Source organism: Onychostoma macrolepis, chromosome 21, assembly GCF_012432095.1.
Source record: "Onychostoma macrolepis isolate SWU-2019 chromosome 21, ASM1243209v1, whole genome shotgun sequence".
In the NCBI taxonomy this organism is placed as follows: Eukaryota; Metazoa; Chordata; class Actinopteri; order Cypriniformes; family Cyprinidae; genus Onychostoma; species Onychostoma macrolepis.
The window spans coordinates 14,017,194-14,030,852 of NC_081175.1; the positions used below are offsets into that span (position 1 = coordinate 14,017,194).

The window sequence follows — 13,659 nt, forward strand, 5'->3', positions numbered from 1 at the left end:
TTATGTGGTGTCCACTGGTGTCCACCCTGGAGGGATCCAGCTCTGCCCTGGTGGTCACCTCCTGCTGAGCCTACACTCCTGATGTGAATCTCAACAGGCTTCCCAAGGTCCTCTGCTCTGCTGGCACTGCCTTGGTGGTCCATCGAGGAGTTACATTAGTGCCGTGAGGTTTAGGGGTGAGTGTAACGGAGGCCAGCTAGTAAGAACTGTGTGGGTAAACCTCACTCCCCTGATCTCAAGAGGCACACTAGCGAATGATGTTAGAGGTTAGAAGTTAGATGTTATTATCCTTGATAGTGCTCCTGCCTCCCATGCTGGAAACGCCGGTTCAAATTCAGCTTGGAGCGGGTCGAGTAGAACCGGAGGGGTTAAACCAGCTCCACCGACCCCTTCATGGTTCCCTTCTACAGTATCTCACAGAAGTGAGTAAACCCCTCACATTTTTGTAAATATTTTAGGTAACACTTTACATGAAGGGGTGTGCTTAAGACTGACATGACACCTTCATAATCATGACTTGACACATGTCATGAGTATGAAGGAGGTTTTATGCATATTTATGACAACTGTCATTAAGTTTCATTCGCTCACTTATGTCATTTTTAATGCAAAGATGACATTATTTGACCTAACCCTAACCTAACCCTACCCTTACACCTAACACTAGCCCATAACAAAGACATCTCAAACAATGTCATCTTTGCATTAACTGAGTGAATGACACTTAATGACAGTTGTCATAAACATGCATAAAAACCCTTCATATTCATGACATGTGTCATGTCATGATTATGAAGGTGCCATGTCAGTCTTATGCACACCCCTTCAAGTAAAGTGTACCATGAAAATCCCACCACCATGCTTGACTGTAGGCAAGACACACTTTGTACTCCTCACCTGGTTGCCGCCACACACGCTTGACACCATCTGAACCAAATAAGTTTATCTTGGTCTCATCAGACCACAGGACAGGGTTCCAGTAATCCATGTCCTTAGTCTGCTTGCCTTCAGCAAACTGTTTGCGGGCTTTCTTGTGCATCATCTTTAGAAGAGGCTTCCTTCTGGGACGACAGCCATGCAGACCAATTTGATGTAGTTTGATGGTCTGAGCACTGACAGGCTGACCCCCCACCCCTTCAACCTCTGCAGCAATGCTGGCAGCACTCATACGTCTATTTCCCAAACACAACCTCTGGATATGACGCTGAGCACGTGCACTCAACTTCTTTGGTTGACCATGGCGAGGCCTGTTCTGAGTGGAACCTGTCCTGTTAAACCGCTGTATGGTCTTGGCCACCGTGCTGCAGCTCAGTTTCAGGGCCTTGGCAATCTTCTTATAGTCCACGCCATCTTTATGTAGATGATGTACACCATCTTTTTTCAGATCCTCAGAGAGTTCTTTACCATGAGGTGCCATGTTGAACTTCCTGGGACCAGTATGAGAGAGTGAGAGCGATAACATCAAATTTAACACCTGGTCCCCATTCACACCTGAGACCTTGTAACATTAACGAGTCACATGACACCGGGGAGAGAAAATGGCTAATTGGGCCCAATTTGGACATTTTCACTTAGGGGTGTACTCACTTTTGTGGCCAACGGTTTAGACATTAATGGCTGTGTTGAGTTATTTTGAGGGGACAGCAAATTTACACTGTTATACAAGCTGTACACTCACTACTTTACATTGTAACAAAGTGTAATTTCTTCAGTGTTGCCACATGAAAAGATATAATAAAATATTTACAAAAATGTGAGGGGTGTACTCACTTCTGTGAGATACTGTACATCTACATCATGTCACATTTTTAGGGAGTGCACATCTGCATGGGATACCTGAACTAATGGAAAAAGTAAAGAAAGTCCCTTTACTGACTGCTCAGCCTGTACACAACGAATCACCTCAGAGCAGGTCAGGTAGAACCGGAGATGTTACATTGGTGCCGTGGCCCATATGAGAGTGAGGTTTAGTAAGAGCTGTGCAGATAAACTCCCCTGATCTTAAAAGGCGCACTAGCGACTGACACTAGAGGCTGCGGGCTTTAGTGCCCTTGTTAGTGTGCTCACCTCCCATGCTGGAAACATTGGTTCAAATCCAGCTCGAAGCGGATCAAGTAGAACTGGAGGGGTTACACCAGCTCCACCGACCACTTCATGGTTCCCTACTACATTTACTTCACGTCACATTTTTAAGGAGTACACATCTGCATGGACTAATATGGGTCACCTGATTAATCTACTTCACCTTGGCCTTTCAGTCCTCGGGTTTCATCCAGCCATTGTTTTTTTTTTGTATTTTCACGGACTCACGTTCCCTTTTCCCCTCCCCCTGAAGCGAGTCGTGGCACTTGCTTCATCACATTTGGTGGCAGCGGTGGGATCGCAAAACAGCACCAAAAGGCAGAAAACCCAGACCTGGGTTGCGGTCAGATGAAGAAGGCAATGATGGAGGATGTGGCTTGGAGTTCGGCAGAGACTGGAGAGGAAGAGGAAGTGGCGGCAGGGCTTCCTGATAGCTCAAGAAAGTCCAGATCACCACGGACTGAGCCAATCACTCCAGTCGCTACAGCTGGTGAGGGACTGGTTTCCCTGATGCATCAGTTCCTGGACGCACAACAGCAGAGAGAGGAGAGATATCTGCAAGAGCTCCGGGGTCTACGCGAGTCTATCCTGCAGTCGACTCAACCTGCTGAAACATTGTCTGACGGCGAAAGCTCACGAATGGAGCTACCAACACCAGCTGCACAGTTTCTACACAATGCAGATCAGCACACGACAGAGACTCCCCAAGTGTTCCTGTGCTGAGATAGCTGATGCAGCGAACTGAACCAAAGATTCCGGTCTTCCAACAGGGTGAAGACATCGAAAACTATCTTCGGCGGTTTGAGCGTCTGGCCAGGACCTGGAGGTGGAGTGGAGCTACCATCTGGTTCCACTACTGACTGGAACCACCTCAAGCGTTGGAGGTGTACCTGGCGATGGATGAGGAGCAGGCAGAGGTGTACGAGGATCTGAAGGAGGCGTTGCTGGAGAAATTTAACATCTCACCAGAAACCTACCGTCAGTGGTTCCGAACACCTACTGTTCCAGCTGAAGAATCACCAACTGAGACTTACCATCACCTTAAGAACTTGTATCAGAGATGGGTTTGACCAAGAGAGCACTCCAAGGAGGAGATTGGCAAGGCCACAATTCTGGAGCAGCTATTAAAGGTACCATATGATGCTCGCACCTGGGTACTAGAGCATGAGCTGACTTCTGGACTAAGCTGGCTCAGCAATTCCTAAACGCTCATCGCGGAGGTCCTCGCACTCAACCATCTAAAGGTACTGTTCGCACTCACTTTGAGGCTGAGAGGGGTCGTGCTGAACTGTCAGATCATGCACAAAGCCCAAAGTCAACAGGAAGAAAAGAACTCTTATGCTTTTACTGTCAGCAGCTGGGGCACAAAGCAGCAGTATGTCCTGCTCGTAAAGCTAAGCTGACAGGGTACTGTTATGTTCCAATAGAGGTGGACCTGGAACTAGGCTCTGTGAGGGAGAGCCTCACTACATGTGATGTGACTGTTAATGGACATTTCCTTCAGGCATTGTTGGACACTGGTTGCTCTATGTCAATGTTGAAATCGTGTTATATGACAAATGTTGACTATCTGAATACTGCCTGAGATCACTGTGCATGGGGATGTGAAGTGGTATCCCAGAGCAGAGGTTTTGGTAGAAGTACAAGATCAAATGTACCTGTTGAATGTTGCTATAGTTGACAGTTTGCCTACAGACATGATTCTAGGACAAGACTTACCAGTGTTGAATGCCTTGTTACAAGCCACTGCTAAAGACTCTGTACATGTTGCCACTGCCACTGAAACCCCTGTGAATTTGTCATGTCCTGCCATTACTCGGTCACAAGCCAGGGAGGTCTTCAGCCTCTGCCAGATCTTGATGGTAGTCTGTTGCAGGACGGGACCAAGGGCCAGAGAAAGTCACGCCGACAAAGAAGGCTTGAAAAATACCTGGGTACACCAACCCCTAAGGCATCTGTAGAGGGCCTTGATGTTAGCGGTTGGCAGGTGCCAGGGAATATTGCTGAACTGCAAGATGTGACAGTGACGTTGGTTGAAAAAGCTGCTTCTGCTAATCCATCTAACCTGTGTAATGAAAGATATGTGCTAATGAATGATATGTTGTATGTGCAAGCCAATGATGTGACCCGTCTTGTAGGGCCAACTTGTCTTACATCTAGCATACACAGTTCCTTGGGCTGGCCATCTGGGCCAACAAAAGACATACGCACGCATTAGCTCATGCTTTCACTGGCCAGCATTATACACTGATGTACTGACACATTGCAACACATGCACCACATGTCCGAAAACCAGTGCTGTGCCCCAGCAGAGCAGAGAGCCCTTGCAACCTCTCCCTGTGATTTCTGAACCTTTCAGGCGGATTGCTATGGACATTGTGGGGCCATTGGAGAAAAGCAGTGCAGGTCATCGGTACATCTTGGTAATCAGTGACTACGCAACATGGTATCCAGAAGCTTTCCTACTGTGTACCATCACCACACCGAAGATCATCCATTCCCTCGTTCAACTCTTCTCCAGGGTAGGAATACCAGAGGAGATCTTGACGGACCATGGCACTAACTTCACGTCTCGGCTCATGGGGCAACTGAACCGACAGTTGGGCATCACAGCCATCAGGAGAAGCCCATACCACCCCCAGACAGACGAACTGGTAGAAAGGTTCAACCAAACCCTCAAGAATATGTTGTGAAAGTTTGTTGCAGACACAGGACAAGACTGGGACAAGTGGCTACCTTTCTTTACTTCTCTTTGCTTACAGAGAAGTTCCTCAAGCTTCGACTGGTTTCTCACCATTTGAGCTCCTCTACGGATGGCAAGTTCAAGGACTGCTGGACCTGCTGAGAAAGAGCTGGGAGGAAGGTTCTGCAGCCAAAGCCGAGGAGAGAGGCATTGTTCAGTATGTGCTGGAAATGAGAGTCTGTCTAGAGCAGTACCGGGAACAAGCAAGAGAAAACCTGCAGATGAAACAACAAGCTCAGAAGCAATGGTATGATCAGCACGCAAGACTACGGCAGTTCCTACTGGGACAGAAAGTGCTGCTCTTGCTACCCACCTCATCAAACAAGCTCCAGGCAAAATGGCAAGGTCCGTATACTGTGGTCCGGAAGATGGGACCCGTAACTTACGAGACCCACCATCCAGACAAGGGGAAGTCCAAGCAAACTTACCACGTCAATCTGCTAAAAGAGTGGAAGGAACCACCAGAGAGGAAGCCCGAGTCAGCATTGATGGTATGGAAGGTGAAGGATGTGGAGGAGGAAGATGGTTCTGAGGTCTGTGGTTAGTCTGACTCACCTAGAGGACATCAAGTGCCAAGAGGTGCAACACCTACTTGACCAGTTCCCCGCTTTGTTTCGTCAGAGGCCTGGACGAAATTCACCAGACTATCCACACAGAGCTAATTCACCACACTATCCACCTTACCGACACTACACCATCTCGACAGAGACCTTATCGGGTACCTAAACGACTGGTGGAACCTCGAAGGAAAGAAATTGAGATGATGAGAGAGCTGGGAGTGATTGAGCCGTCAATGAGTGAGTGGTGCAGTCTGGTACTCATAGTCCTAAAGAAGGATGGATCCCTACGTGTCTGCATCGACTTTTGCAAGCTCAATGCCCAGTCCCAGTTCGACACATATCCGATGCCGCGGGTAGATGATCTGTTGGAAATGATAGGAAGAGCCAAATACATCAACACAATAGACCTCTGCAAGGGGTACTGGCCAACGTCCAGACCCTACACTGCTTTCGGGTCGCCAATAGGGCTCTATCAATTTACTGTCCTTCCTTTTGGGCTGCATGGAGCTCCAGCAACGTTTCAGAGACTGATGGACAGAGTCCTGCAAGGATGTGAGGAGTGGTCTGCAGCATATCTGGATGACGTCGTTATCCACAGCAACTCCTGGCAAGAGCACCTACCGCATCTGAGACAGACTCTGGAAAAGATCACAAAGGCTGGTTTAACATTAAATGTTGGAAAGTGTGAATGGGCAAAGCAAGAAGCTAATTACCTGGGTTATCACCTGGGCAACGGACAGCTACGTCCTCAAGTCAACAAGATGGAGGCAATCTGTCAAAGTCCCAGACCGAAGACCAAGAAGGAAGTGAGGTCGTTCCTGGGACTGGTGGGCTGGTATAGACGGTTCGTCCCGAACTTTGCTTCGATAGCTGCACCCCTGACTAACCTGCTGAATAAAGGTGTGGCAAACCCTATCCCATGGACCGAAGACTGTGAGGCAGCATTCAAGACTCTGAAAGAGAAGATGTGCTCCAGTCCAGTCCTGCAAAGTCCTGATTTTACCCAAAGTTTCCTGGTCCAAGTAGATGCCTCTGCTATAGGACTCGGGGCAGTCAGGGAACCTAGGGGAACGAGAAACCCGTTGTTTACCTCAGCCGCAAGCTGTTGCCAAGGGAGACTCGTTATACGGCAGTGGAGAAGGAGTGCCTCGCCATCAAAGTGGACCCTGGAAAGCTTACGGTATTACTTCCTCGGAAGAGAGTTCAGCCTGGAGACGGACCACAGAGTCTTGACCTGGTTACATTCGATGAAGGACCATAACGCCAGAGTGATGAGATGGTACCTGTCACTGCAGCCCTTCAACTTTAAGGTCCAGCAAAGACCTGGAAGACTGAATGCAGTTGCCGATTACCTGTCCATGGCTTGAAGAGGTGGAAGGTAATGTGACAAAGCACCTGTTTGTTACTGCTGAGGGAGCGGTTCCGGCCTGAACACACACACACCCATACACTCCATTCACTCTCCATTCCCCCTCCCTTTCCTGTTGTTTATGCGTTTGGCGAAGTGCACACGCTGAACTGATCACGGACATTTCTCCACATCACAGTTTCTTATACCCATTCACCTCACACACACACGTTATTCGTGTCTTGTCTTTTGTCCTTGTGTCTCCGTTCGAGTGTTTGTTTGTTTGTCAGGAAGTAGTCGGTCTTCTGGCGGGTAGACGCTGCGTCGGCCAAACCGAGCAGACAGAGGGCGCCTGCTTTTAAAGGCACAGAGTGCGTCGCGCCAGCGCAGTGCCGCCGGAAGCCGGCGAAACCATCGTCTGTTAGTAACAGGAACTATGTGTAAATTATGTGTTAATTATTTACGTGTTTATGTGTTGTAATAATGTAAAATGTGTGTGTTTGAATTATTACCAGTAGAGAATTATTATTTAATGATGGTTAAATGAATGTTTGAAGTGTGGGGAATATAAAATGTGTTAACATACCTGAATAGTTACCTGTTGGTGAGTGATGCCAAAGAAGGGGCGGAGTCTGGCCTATGAAAAGGGAGGCCAGACTCACACATAGTTGCTTGTTAACCAAGTCGGCGAGAGTGTTACAGTAGTACCTCAAGCAAACCCTTATTTTTTGTATATTGTGGATTTGGTGTGTGATTGTAAATACAGTTTTCTAATATCTTTAAAAGTATACTGTCGATACATTATATCATCATAAAACATTTTTATTTATTCAAGTATTTGTACATAAATTTGCCAGGAGTACATGAAAATTTCTGCTGCATTCAGATTTAAATGAATGGGCCTACATGAAAGAATCCAGGGTCTGTCACTGCATAATCTTCACAACTTATACAACAGTAATGTAAGGCCCTCTCTATGCTGCTATAATGTTGTCATAGGTCTGAGAGGAGCAGTTCTGCCTCTTACTCACATTTACATGTAATACAATAATAGATATAATGTATAAATAGATGGATATACATTAAAAAAGAGCAACACATTAAGTTTGTTCAGAGAATATACTGTAAGTAATCTTATCTCTATAGACAAAAATTAAGTATTCAACAAATGAATACAAAGGATCACTATGTATCTTTTAATACACTACTTTTATTACACAAGCTCAGATAAGCGTGGATTATTTATATGTATATAATCAACTATACATAGATGTTGATGATGAAAGCCAAAGTCCAAAATGTACAAATGAATTATACTGGTTGTCTACGTATTTTATAAAGATTACATACAATCTTACATATAATTCTTATGAGGTGTTAACTGTCTATTTTTCTATGGTACTTCTATGCTTGGTTAAGACACATTATTATTATTTTCTAAAAAAAAATTATTATTATTTCGCTGTTAGTCTTACTATCAGTCTTCGACTTTTTTGTGTGTGTGCAAGAAACGATGTGTAATTTCAGCAGCCAGAAACTTATCAATAACAGCTCCGATATTAGAATATTAAAAAGAATGGTAACACTTTAGAATACTGTTACATCATTAATGATGTATAACTACATCATTAATAACTACACAAGAACACATGAGTAATGCAATATTAGCACTCTAGTAACAACTAGCAACTAAAAAGCAACTCTGATTAATGAATTAGTAAGTAATAGTGCTTAGTCGAATGTAGTAGTTCACTATTAGCTAATCAGTAACTATTATTTTTTTCATACCTCCCCAAGAACTACTAAGAATTACTGTATACAGGTTGAAAATTAATATGAATAATACATAATGTATAATTCATTCTAAAGTAAAGGTCATGGTAACCCACTAGTAATGACTCAAGTATTACCAAATTCTGCAGAATGAATTACTAATTATTTGGATCAGTATTCTAAAGTGAAGATCATGATAACTCCCTAGTAATGACTGAAATCATTGTAAGCTTTTGAAGTTTTTGTAAGGTCCTGGTTAGTAATTTAATGTAAAGTATTGAATAGTAATTATTCAGGTGTTACTACATCCTTCTAAAGGAATTAGTCATTTTTTGGATCAGTATTCTAAAGTGAAGATCGTGATAACCCCCTAGTAATTACTGAAATCATTGTAAACTTTTAAGGTTTTTGTAAGGTCCTGGTTAGTAATTTATTTAGCTAGATTTGGTAACACTTAAATCATTACTAGTGGATTACCATGATCTTCACTTTAGAATACTGATCCAAATAATTAGTAGTTTCTTCAGAAGGATGTAGTAACACTTGAGTCATTACTACCCAAAACCTTACATGTATCTCAAAAGCTCACAATGACATCAGTCAATATTAGGACGTTATGATGATTTTCATTTTAGAATACCATGATCCAAGTAATTAGTAATTCCTTTAGAAGGATTTGGTAATACTTGAGTCATTACTAGTGGGTTACCATGATCTTCATTTTAGAATTAATTATTCATTATGCATAATTCACATTAATTATGAACCTGTATGTAGTTCTTAGGAGTTCTCAGGATATATGAAAAAAATAGTAGTTATTGGTTAGCTAATAGTGAACTACCAGTTTCAACTTAGCGCTATTACTTAATAAATCGTTAATCAGAGTTTCTTGTTAGTTAATAGTAGTTACTACAATGTTAATAGTGCATTAGCCAGTTGTTCCTGTCTAGTTATTCATTAACGACGGAACAGTATTCTAAAGTGTTACCAAAAGAATAAAATGAAAGCATTAAAAAATAAATATTACATTAAATTGTGCACATATATATTACACACTGAGATTACTCACTGACAGTCTTAAAATATTTTTGGCAGAGAATAAGTTGATCTGAGAGTTTGGCAAACATGTTTAATATTGCAATTATGATATTATGATTAAGGTTTTTGCATCTTGCAAGCCACAATATCTTTTTGATATTACCATTTGCTTGTCAAAATGCCATACAATTAATGTACATTAATAGAAGGCTTTACTTTTCCTGAACGATAGCAGAAGAAATATTTGAACAAGGGCCATAAGGCTTCATCTCTCATACCATAGATTAGAGGACTCAGGCAACGTGGTAGGATAAGAATAATAAGAAAATTTAAATATCTTAGATTTATGAAGAGAGAAGAGTTGCTTCCAGTCATCATGTATAGTGTTCTTTCTATTGAAGTATACAGGAAAGAGGTGAGACACAGTCCCAGCTGAATCAAGTGCAAGAGCACAGTTTTGAGGGCTTTCTTAGCAGAATCTTTATCAGAGGAAACAGACCTGGCTGTGATCATAATGCTAATGTATGTGAAAATTATGATCACTGCAACAGACACAAAATAAAGAACATCAAATGCTTGATATTTATCCAGCTGCCATTTGAATAAAAACAATTTTTCTAATGTGCAAAATATAATGCCGGCTAAATAATCAGGGCTGACAGTTAAAACAAAAATGATGTCTGTTATAATATTGATAGAACTAAAGAACCAGATGATTCCTATGGCGATTCCAGTTCGTTTTGGTGTGGCGATGTTGCAGTGCCTCAGAGGGAAGCAGATCGCCACGTACCGCTCCAGAGACATCAGTGCTAGTGTCAAAGGAGCATTACGGAAAGTGCAGTAAGAGATAAAAACTAACAGAGTGCAGATGGACCTAGGTATTGGTAGGAAACACAGAGCCACTGCATACATTATGGTAGTGACCAGCAAAAGCACAGAGTCATTTATAAGCATGTGGCCAAAAAGAATGTAGCGTGGCGTTTCATGGAATATGCGCTTGCTGTTTAGAGCAAAGAGCATCACACAGTTTACAAAAAAGAAGAACAGAGACATTAACACAGCCACTGCAGTTTTAGTACTGAGCCCAATATCCATTTCTAGATTAAAGATTTGCTGATAAGTGAAAGACACATCCCCAATTGTGCCATTGGACCCCGCCATAACCTGAAAGACAAGAAACAGAGAAACAAAATTGATTTGCAAAAGTTATACTAATGGGATCTTTTTACATATATTTGAATTAAAGATTAATATTGTAAAAGTTTGCATAAGATGCAACAGACCTCTTACACCAAAATGCCACCTTTCTGCAGTGAGTCAGACATTAAACTTCCATCTGCTCCAGCTGTAGATTCCACAAACAACTGCATTCTGCTCCTGAACTTATATAGCGGTTACATCAGAAATGATCTTGTTATTGGGAGATACCAGGGTCCATGCCTCTACCATTGGAGAAAGTGTATCGGCCAACTTTGATCATGTGTACCATCATAACCAATCAAATCACAGCCTTGACGTCATTGAATTTGTTCAACAGTTAATGGCCCTGTCCCAAATTGCACCCTAAACCCTCTTGGAGTCCACACTTTCGTTACAAATGCCGCTTTGTCTGTCGGTTAGAAGTCTGGCTCGGCAGAAGTGCGCATCAAGGGTGCAAAGGTGGTGCTTAGGAGCACCCTTCTGAAATCTAAAATGACGAATGGGACACTCTTCAGTCGCTATAGGCAAACATGTTGAAGATTAGCCGACAGACTGTCATTAAATGATAAGCAGTTTATCCAGAATAGTGAAGTCTCTCCTCTATTGACATTGATTTAAAAAAAAAAAACTGCCTCTGATCTCTTTATCTGTGTACCATAGCATTATGCTTTTCTTTGCTAACCTGAGTTAGAGGCTTGCCTTCAAGTTTTGGTTACACTGTGGCTAGTTTCAGGCTTTAAGTATAACTCCTTTGAAGTAATGGTGCTTCATATAACATTATCCAGAGAAACAAGTGTTAATAATCCCCCGTGATGTTTGTACTGGCTACTGTATACAGGCTACCCGGGCACCATACAGACTTTATTAAAGAATTTGCTGATTTTCTATCAGAATTAGTGCTGGCTGCAGATAAAGTCTTAATTGTTGGTGATTTTAATATCCATGTTGATAATGAAAAAGATGCATTAGGATCAGCATTCATAGACATTCTGAACTCTATTGGGGTTAGACAACTCGTGTCAGAACCCAGTCACTGTCAAAATCATACTCTAGATTTAATACTGTCACATGGAATTGATATTAATGGTGTTGAAATTCTGCAGCAAAGCGATGATATCTCAGATCATTATCTAGTCTTGTGTAAACTCCATATAGCTAAAACTGTAAATCCTACTCCTTGTTACAAGTATGGTAGAACCATCACTTCTACCACAAAAGACTGCTTTGTTGTTCCTGATTTATCTCAATTCCTCAGCATATCCAACAGCGCAGAAAAACTTGATGATGTAACAGAAACTATAGACTCTCTCTTTTCTAGCACTTTAGACACGGTTGCCGACTGAGCCTGGTTCTCCCAAGGTTTTTTCTCCATTCTGTCACTGATGGAGTTTTGGATCCTTGCCACTGTCGCCTCTGGCTTGCTTATTTGGGGACACTTAAGTTCCAGTGATATCGTCGACTTGATTGCATAGATAATATTTAAACTGAACTGAGCTGGACGATGTCATCACTGAATTCAACAACGAAATGCCTTTAACTGAAAATTGAGTGTTTAATCTTGTCATTTTACATTATTGACATTATTTTCCTATTTGGTACTGTAAAGTGCTTTGACACAATCTGTATTGTTAAAAGCGCTATATAAATAAAGGTGACTTGACTTGAAAGGTGACGTAGCCAGACCTTCAGACTGACAGCAGAAGGCCTGGGAATCTTGGCTGCTTTGAATGGCCAAGTCCTGCCCAAGAAGGCCTTGGCCATTCAAGGTATGACTGACGGGTAAAGCAACTAATCACGTTTCATTTTGTGCCGCGTCATGTTTAGGGGCATGCAAATGTCCCCACAAAAACAGACTGGTGTATAAAACTCTTGGACATATTTTAAAGATTCTATTCTGTGAACTTTGAATTATTTCACATACTTTTGAAAATCCAGCATTTAGTTGATCCTGATAAGCGGTGTGCATATTGATGTGCGCATGCCCAGTTGTTTTTGCTGTATCCCTTCTAGCTTTAACCTCGGATTGGTCGAATTATACAGGATTTCCGGGAGATGTGTGTGTTGCGTTTTTGCATTATTGTAAGGGGTAGGTTTAGGGTTGGGGTAGGTGTAGACCTTAATAAATCACAATCTAATAGATAGACAATTTAATTTATTGTTAGCTTTCGGTTTTTGCTGCATCCCTTCTAGCCACAACCCCAATCCAATGATGACTTTGAAACTCCTGAAGTGTTTCCAATTGTTTGTGCGACATGCGTTTAGCTTAGCTACATGTTTTTAAAGAGTGCGCATGTGTGTGAAAATGACTGAACAACTAAACTTGCAATGTTTTTAAAAGGAGCTGGTGGAAGAACAAATCTGGCTTTCTCCTGTAATGCAACTGGCACCATCTTGCATCTCAGTTAATATTTGTGTTGAAATACCTCAAATGGCTTAGATATGAAATTTTGGAAGCTTTATTATTGTCACGAATCCGATTCGTGGTCTTCCATCCACTCGCCATCAGAAGTCGGCCTTCTATCATATTGACTCTCGCACCACACAGACTGTTGCACGTCACACTGGACTGCATTTCCCATCACCCATTGCACTGATCACACAGCTGTCACCAATCACACGCTCACCTGAGAGCTATTACACATTCTCTTTTATACCCACTCAGATCCTGTTCAGATCACCAAGTATTGTCTAGCGTTTAGCACTCTCCTAGTTTTAGCTACTGTACCAAGCCATTCCGTGTTTGTTTCCTGTCTAGTCTCCAGTATTGTTCTGCGTTTATCACCTCTCCTAGTGATAGCTGCTTTACAGAGCCTTTTCTTGTCTTAGTTTCTAGTTTCTAGTTCTAGTCTTAGTCTAGTCTCGTTGTGTTTCCTGATTTCCTAGTTCCTGATTCTTGCCCATGTATTTTGGATTAA

General features: G+C 42.5%; 1 protein-coding gene across 1 annotated transcript; it reads right to left on the reverse strand.

Moving 5' to 3' along the window:
• Nucleotides 1-9,733: 9,733 nt before the first annotated feature.
• Nucleotides 9,734-10,705, reverse strand: LOC131529278 (odorant receptor 131-2-like). Its single transcript, XM_058758906.1, has one exon. It carries the CDS (start codon nt 10,703-10,705, stop codon nt 9,734-9,736), a length of 972 nt encoding a protein of 323 aa, XP_058614889.1.
• Between the last annotated feature and the right edge of the window lie 2,954 nt (nt 10,706-13,659).

Coding starts and splice junctions, on each gene's coding strand:
- LOC131529278 (XM_058758906.1), bottom strand. CDS start 10,705: ATGGCGGGGTCCAATGGCACAATTGGGGATGTGTCTTTCACTTATCAG.